The sequence below is a fragment of the Phaenicophaeus curvirostris genome, chromosome 8, assembly GCF_032191515.1.
Source record: "Phaenicophaeus curvirostris isolate KB17595 chromosome 8, BPBGC_Pcur_1.0, whole genome shotgun sequence".
NCBI classification, from domain to species: domain Eukaryota; kingdom Metazoa; phylum Chordata; class Aves; order Cuculiformes; family Cuculidae; genus Phaenicophaeus; species Phaenicophaeus curvirostris.
The window spans coordinates 21347863-21355624 of NC_091399.1; the positions used below are offsets into that span (position 1 = coordinate 21347863).

At 44.0% G+C, this 7762-nt stretch overlaps 2 protein-coding genes across 3 annotated transcripts in view; both read right to left on the reverse strand.

Moving 5' to 3' along the window:
* Positions 1-267, reverse strand: part of FNBP1L (formin binding protein 1 like) — a 65052-nt gene extending 64785 nt beyond the window's left edge. The window contains exon 1 of the mRNA XM_069862756.1: positions 47-267. The gene's annotated coding sequence lies outside the window, so the exon portion shown is untranslated. The remainder of the gene's footprint in view (positions 1-46) is intronic.
* A 781-nt stretch (positions 268-1048) lies between these two features.
* On the reverse strand, positions 1049-7092 carry LOC138723557 (retinol dehydrogenase 8-like). Of its 2 annotated transcripts, none has more exons than XM_069862739.1 (6): positions 6738-7092; positions 5784-5949; positions 4382-4557; positions 3206-3299; positions 2348-2531; positions 1049-1453 (listed from the first exon to the last, which is right to left on the reverse strand). In XM_069862739.1, exons 1-6 carry the CDS (start codon positions 6832-6834, stop codon positions 1220-1222), a joined length of 951 nt encoding a protein of 316 aa, XP_069718840.1. In that variant the 5' UTR covers positions 6835-7092; the 3' UTR covers positions 1049-1219. The 2 variants fall into 2 exon arrangements, with proteins under 2 accessions (XP_069718840.1, XP_069718839.1); XM_069862738.1 differs by having other exon boundaries at positions 4382-4561; positions 5788-5949; positions 6738-7087.
* Between the last annotated feature and the right edge of the window lie 670 nt (positions 7093-7762).

Here is a 7762-nt window from a genome sequence, read left to right on the forward strand (position 1 = left end):
GTGAGCGGCGCCGGCGGGCGGCGCTGGGCCGGAGAGGACCCGGCCGCGGGGGAGGCGGAGCCGCCGGTGCCGGCGAGAGGTGCGCGGGACTCAGGGCTGCCTCGGCCGCGGCAGCTGCCGGTGCCGGCCCCGCAGCATTCTCCGGGCGCCGCCGCCGCCGCCTTACGAGCGGCCTGGGGGAAGCGGAGCCGCCGGAGCACACCCGTGCGGCGCTGCTCGGCTCGGCCCGGCCCGGCGGCGGTGCTGAGGGCGACCGCGAGGCGGAAGCGCTGCCACAACGGGCTCGGCCTACCGGGCGTCACTTCCGCCGGAAGCCGCGGCGCCAGTTCCGCCGGGCGGCCCCACGTGCGGAGAGTATGGGCGGGGCGGCGGGAGGAGGGGCGGGGGCGGGGGAGGCCCTTGGGCCGGCGGGAGGGGCTGGGGGCCGGCGGGAGGGGCTGGGGGCCGGCGGGAGGGGCTGGGGGCCGGCGGGAGGGGCTCGGGGCCGGCGGGAGGGGCTGGGGGCCGGCGGGAGGGGCTGGGGGCCGGCGGGAGGGGCTCGGGGGCGGCGGGAGGGGCTCGGGGCCCGCGGGAGGGGCTCGGGGGCGGGTCCCTCTACCCCGGCCGGAGCCGGGCCTGGCCCGCTCCGCTCCGCCCCGCGGCGCCGGGGCCTCTGCCGGGCAAAGGAAGTGCTTGAAACCCGCGCCGTTTGGAAAGAGGCGATTTTATTTTAAGTTGCTCGTAAAACATCATCCACTATGTGCAAAAAGCCGGAAGCAGTCGGAACACGCAAACATTTCTAGGGACGGTAACTGCTGTCGGTGTGGTACCTGAGGACGGGCCAGACTTTCTCTTAAGTTTCCGCTGAACAGAACTGAACCGAGACCGCTGCGGTGTCTGAGGGTTACGGCACCCATCCGAGTACAGTCGAGTATGTAAAAAGATAAAATGTTTTTATAATACCAAGAATCTAAATAATTTACATACTCGATATTGAACACACAAGGATCAGTCCATGTTCCCATGAAAACAGATCACTAAAGAGCAAACACTAAACAGAATAAAGCTGGTGTTAGAGGATTTTTATTTCAAGGTTCTGCAACCTAATGTTAAATGACAAACGCATTGAGCTGAATATCGGAGCTAAGCTCACTTAAACGTTGTGAATGCCTCTTCCCAACTACAGAGCAAAGGCATTTGAGTAACGGACACACCGCGGTCCAGTTACCGCTCTACAAACTCATTGTGACGGTTTCCCCAGGTCAAAACTCTTTCTACTTCTCCACCTTAGCAATTTGATAAAGTTCAGACTTGCGCTGAAGATTTTGTCATGATGAAAAACCATTTTGTAGAAGATGTCAATGGGTAGATCTCCGTTCGGATCTGCGTATTTCAGTGTTGTCATCGGTGTGTACAAGGTGTTGGTCTGGTGGCGAAAGGGTGGGTTTTCTGCAAGAATTATCTTTATTGTATGCTGCCAAGAATGAGAAAAGGAATTGTTAAAGAACCTTTACCAAAATAATTAAGTAAAAACCAGTTTCCAGTTAAGCAGAGGGAAAGTGGAAGAACAAAGTGCTTCAAGTATGTAAACCCCTGCACGTAGCTTTACTGGAATTTCATTAGAAAATTTTCTTAAACTACTTATGGCCATAAATACTCATTTATTTGTAGTCCTAGATCTTTTTATTTATACCACAGTGATAACACCCTGCACCCAAGTACCCTGAAGAGCCCTCCAAATTATGCCTGTACGCCCACAGGGGGTAGATCCTTTCTTTTACCAGTCACTGGGAAAGGATCAGAACTGTGCCCTTTGTATCAAGATCTTGGAAACCTCAGCTGCGACTGCAGCGATTCCTTAGCAGCAAGCCCTGAATTCCCTGTCCCTTCCTCAGTTTGCCTAAGTTTGTCTTCCCGTAGGAAGCACCAGAAACCATGTCTGTGTATCTCCTGTTGTGCCCTGGGGAAGCTGAGCGAGCTCCCATTAGCAGCGGGATAACTGGTGAGACAGAGAGGAGAACAGCTTTAACCAGTGGTGGGAACCCGGTGTAAGTGTAGGGTGGCACTGTGGAATGTTCAGACCTCACCAGATGATGTACAAGGGCATCTACTGCCTCAGGCGTATTTACCTTACAATCCACAGTTGTCTTCAATACTTGACAATGAACTTTCTTTTAATACTCTAAAGGGTTTCGTTTAAAACTTGATGTTCTCAAGTTTTTAAATATTATTTTAACTTGTGTGAATTACATTAAATCTAATGCTTCCACCAAAAAAAAAACCAAACCATCAATGAACCAGCATTTGTGAATTACAAAGAGAAAGAAAACTGAAAAAAAAAGAAGATGGAGAATTGCTAGCGAGTTACCTCTGCCACATCTTCAGCACTCTGCCCCAGGCTCTGGAAAATCTGTTTGTAATTTTTAAGATAAATATTAGTAAACATCTCAGCTGTTTCTTCATCTGCAGCTGAAAGATCCATTTTCATTCCGTCTTCAAACACTTTTCTTTCAAACTCTGTAATCACCGGGCCCGGCTCAATCAAACTCAACCTGTTCCAAAAGCAAGGATGGGTTATTGGCTGTCCTCCCCGAGAAGTTCACCTCCTTTCACAGTGCAAGGGCCAAATGCTGAGGCACACGGACACGCAACAGGTATTTAACAATTGTTGGACTAAGAACAGTAGCAGAATTGCACAGATGCGAACATCCATGTGATAAACCAAGCCCCAAAGTCCCAGACAATGAACACAACCACTCTCTCACTCTCAAGCATTAGTAGCATGCCAGATTCTTCTTGCTTTCCTCCTGCCATCATCACCCTCTGTTCCACTCTGTTGGATTTCCACTTGCTCGTTCCCTCTTCTCTCTCTCTCTGATGAGCCCACGAACTTTTTTACCTGTGAACTGTCTGCTACCCTTTCTAAAAGAAAATATTACAGATTGGTATACAGCTTTATTCCTATTATGTTGTATGCAAGAACCTGTTTTCAGAAGTGTTAAATACACTATATTTTACCCAAAGCTAAACAGTCTGTAACTGTTTATTTTAGCATCTAGATCTTTTCATTTGCTTATGTAGAGTAACAATGTGGACATCTCTGTCTTTTCTGATGTACTATTTCCATGGGTTCCTCAGTCTGTTTCTCCTCGATTGCAGCAAGCTTTAAAAATTTATGTTAGCTCTGAATATATTTAAAACTATCTGAAATACCATCAATACTTACTGCAGTTTGAACTTGAGTGCTTGTATAGCCAAACTTTCACAGAATCCTTCTACAGCAAACTTAGATGCAGCATAAACGTCATTAAATAAGATACCTGATGGTGCAAACAAAACATCCTGAGAATGGGATTGTATTCAACATATTTATAGTTTTAAAAAACCTCACATATCTCCCCAAAACTTCTATAGTCTTGCTGGGAAAACATCAGAAAAATCCTCATGTATACTGAATCTAAATATTGATTTTTGGCCTGTGTTCTCAAGACTGCTCATGCTAGCAAAGGATGCTTGACTAACGCTTCTCCTCCTCCTGGCTCACACTGTGATCTCTCCAAATGGTATTAAATTTTTTGTAGTCTAAGACATGAAAATGTCTGCACACACAATACCATCTGCATTACTTATCAGACAGACTTCAATAAGCTATAAATAAACAAAGAAGCTGAACACAATGCAGATTTGATTGTGCAACAGATCCAACCTGCATCCGAGTGATTCAGAGAAAGCTCTGCATCAACCCACTCAGGTGGATGCTAAGTGGTGTACTGAATAACAGCTCCTGCAGGTTGACTTGGGATCCATGCACACCAGTATAATCCAGGTAAGACCAGTACCACCGCTGTAATAATGGAAACAAATACTGCCAGACTGGATGAACAGAAGAGTAGAAGCATTGTTATCTGTCACTGAAATTAAGACTCTGTGGAGCTTTATGGGAGGAGAAAATTTACCAAGAGGTGGTACAGTAGTCCAAGGCGTGATTTGATTTCATTCCATTATTACTGTGCAGAGGGTAGCAAGTATGTTTGCCTGTCCCTATAATCTTTTTCCAATAGGAAAGGGCAAATTCATGCTAATCCCTTTTTTCCAAATCATAAAAATAAACAAATATTTTTTAAAAAGAAATTAAAATAATCAGGGTTTGAGTTAAAATGCTAAAAATCCCCAAACCACTGCAGTTTTGTTGTTAAAATATCTTGAGCTGTGTGGAAACGCACTACCTAGATGCGCAGAACCCACCAGGCCTAAGTGCTGGTTCTGTAGCTGGGATGTCAGCATCACACAGCACAATCATTAGACATACTACCTACATTTTTTTTCAGACAAAAAGAGGAAGCTTTGATTCTGAATACTGAACTTAGTTCAAACTAACAAAAAGCAAAACAAGGAACTTTGCCTTGTATTCCCATGACACTGCTTATTATAACTATATGCCCGCTCTTTCTCCTCTTCATGTCAGGCAAAATCTCCTTCAGGAGCCGAACCAGTCCAAAGAAGTTGGTATCCATCACGGTTTTCATCTCATCTATGGTCTGACATTCAATAGGTCCGATGAGCCCCATTCCAGCATTGCTAACTGCACAAAACAGAAGACAACAGTGAGCAATAATACCCATTAACATTAACATCTAATTTTCACTGGAAAGCATTTGAAAGTAAAATGAGCATTAAGGATTAAACAATCCTTAAGTAATCCTTAAGAAAGGATTAAAAGATGTTACTCTGTCAGTAAAGCTTTGCAAATACACTTGGCACTTCCATTTTTTAAGTAAGCTTTCAATCCAATTTAAATTATCTGATAGTTTGCATTTTAACTAATTTATTTCTGATTGGTCCTTTTCCCTGAAATTATAAAAGGATTATGAGAAAATGAGCCAAGATTTGTATATTTTTATAATTCAGTATTAAAAATCAGAGGCTACAGTCCATACCCAGGAAAGAACAGAAATCTTCAATCTATTCCAAAAGGTGGTAGACCGGGCCATATTTTGGCCTGCGTTTTGCTTTGTTAACATTCACATCTTCAGGGAAGAAAACCCCAAAACATCACACACACATTCCATTGTTTTTTATTTGCCTCCTGGAAGTTCATAAGCAAGGAATGATCAGTAGAACTGGCATTCTGTACTACCAGTAGTATGTCCAACTAGAGCATAATACAGTTTGCAGCAGCAGTCTGTTAAGCAGAGCTTTAATAAATAATATAAGCGGGTCCATAATTCGCTATTAGAGAAGATTTAATAGTTGATGGGGTAAGCAATTTCCACCTTACTAAGGTATCAATATTTAGCAAAGCAGTATGAAACCAGTTCTTGTTGAATGATTTGTAAAGTACAATTCTCAAACCAAAATGAAATTAGCCTTATTTCCTTTGTATTTGTTCTTTTCCTTGCTGATTCCAAAGTGCTATTTGTTGTTTTCCTAGTACAGAGAGCTGCTGCCTTCACTGTAAACCGGGCTGCGCTTCCGCAATAGGGCAGACAGTGTGGTACATGAAGGTGCCAATTTAGGCCGAAGTTCCACTCAGATTTACTAAAAGCTGTTAACATCTCACCCAAGATACCTCTCTGTTTCTCCTTTGTAAACAGGAAAAACAAGCTTCCCTCCTACTTCGCCAGAGCAGAGTGAGATTTAATCCACCCATATCTGCATGAAGCCTTAAGAATCTGAACAGAAAACGCTAAATAATTATTATTAATTTGATCATTTAAAAATACACTAAATTAAACTTCTCCAGGGTGTGAGAGATGATGTTAAATAGAAACTGGGTATGTGTTCATGGCATGCACATCCTGTACTTGCCTAGGACATCAATCCTCCTGTCGGGGATACTGTTCACACAGGTTTTAATAGACTGCTCATCACAGACATCCAGTTGTTTAATTTCGAGGGTTTTGCCCAGTCTGCGGCCTGCAGCTTCCTCGAGTGGCTCCTTCTTGGTCAGATTCCGCATTGTGGCATACACTGCAACACACCAGAGCAACAGTTACCAGAAATAAAACCTCTTCTGGGCAAGTCTTACCAAAAAGCACGAAAGGATATTGCTTGTACATCTGTATCTTAAAGAGTAGCCACAGAACCCAGATAAAGACTTGAAGCAGAAAGAATTTATTTTCAACACCTATTGTCACAGATTTCTTAAAGTCTGGTTCTGAAATCTTCAAGAAAAAAAGGAGAATTAAACTGCTGTTCATAACAAATAACATGCAGCATATGAAGATAAAGTTATCACCAAAACTTTAATTAATGGGTATCAAGCTACACCACTGAATCATTCAACACAGGTACAGAAATACTCTGCTTTCTATCAGCAGAGGGCATTTCCACTGTACTGTATTTTCTTAGAATCACAGAATCATAGAATCATAGAATCACCAGGTTGGAAAAGACCCACTGGATCATCGAGTCCAACCATTCCCATCAATCACTAAATCAGGTCCCTCAGCACCTCATCCACCCGTCCCTTAAACACCTCCAGGGAAGGTGACTCAACCCCCTCCCTGGGCAGCCTCTGCCAGGGACCAATGACCCTTTCCATGACAGCTTTTTTCCTAATGTCCAGCCTAAACCTCCCCTGGCGGAGCTTGAAGCCATTCCCTCTCGTCCTGTCCCCTGTCTTGGCAGTAGGACGGGGGACACTGACAAGAACAAGTCACTAAACTGAATATAAAATCACCTGATAAATCAATGAAAAAATCATGCTGCCTTGAAAAGTATCCTTACGAAAAGATGAATTACAGACATATTGTTACCTTTAAATCTTTTCTGTTCATCTTTTGCCATTTTTACTGCTAAAGCCAGTCCAATTCCCGAGGAGCAACCTGTAATGAGGACATTTCTTCTTGCCATTCTTTCCTCTGTGTGGTTCAAGCAGGAGTTCTTGTTCCAAGAAGGGACAACCTGACTGCAGCTGCAGTTAATGTCACTGGCTTTTAATGCTGTATCCAGCTTCCCCGAGTCAGCACATCTGAAAATGCACGCCTGGACCCTGCATGATTAAGGGATAATCTGCAACTAGACAAAAACAGCAGCAGATGCTCTTGCAGGAGCTTATAATCTGCATTATCAACGTGGACTATATTTAATACAACATTTGAACAACCTTTTAAGAGACATCTGTAAGATACAGAGATTTTTGTGGAAGTGGAAGTGCTAATTTGCATACTACTGGCAGGAGAAGCTTTGCCACAGCTACCGTCAGTCTGTAATGTGAAGTCCTCCATGCGTACGGAAAGCAAACTGCACCTAAAGCAGGATCCCTCTGCCAAAGGTGTTCAGACTTCTTCTGCTCACAGCACCCTTCTTGTTCCTTTGCAGCAGGATGACAAATGGATTTCTTCCCTGATGCCTTACTATGATTCCTAATAGGCTTACTAAAAACGTAAACTGAAAAATGGGACAGGGATTTGGAAAGAGACAAGCTGTTTAGATAAGACTTCACATTTCTTTTTCACACAGTTACCAACCAAGAACAGACAGAGTAAGTGTGCTGGCAGTGGGGAACCGCTGGAAAGATGGGAGAGACCAGCGTCACCATATCCTTGCGATCACTGAAATCCCTTTGAACACTTTCTATTCTCCAGTAGACAAGATGAAAAAAAATGTAAAAAATCAGGATGTGACATCTGGCTCAGTTTTAGTTTTGGAGAAAATATTCCACCAACTTTGCATATAACACCTGAACTAAACAGAGGGACACAGGGACTGGTAATGTGGTGCAACACGTTTTAACATACGCTAACTATAGGCATATCACCTTCAAAAAGAAAATCAGTCT

What these genes read in the sequence shown, in the direction of transcription:
- LOC138723557 (XM_069862739.1), bottom strand. Translation starts at nt 6,834, where the DNA reads ATGGCAAGAAGAAATGTCCTCATTACAGGTTGCTCCTCGGGAATTGGA. An exon ending in CAGTGTCATGGGAATACAAG is followed by an intron (nt 3,300 to 4,381) that starts GCAAAGTTCCTT and finishes TTGCACCATCAG; the next exon opens with GTATCTTATTTAATGACGTT. An exon ending in GCACTCAAGTTCAAACTGCA is followed by an intron (nt 2,532 to 3,205) that starts GTAAGTATTGAT and finishes CTTTTGGAACAG; the next exon opens with GTTGAGTTTGATTGAGCCGG.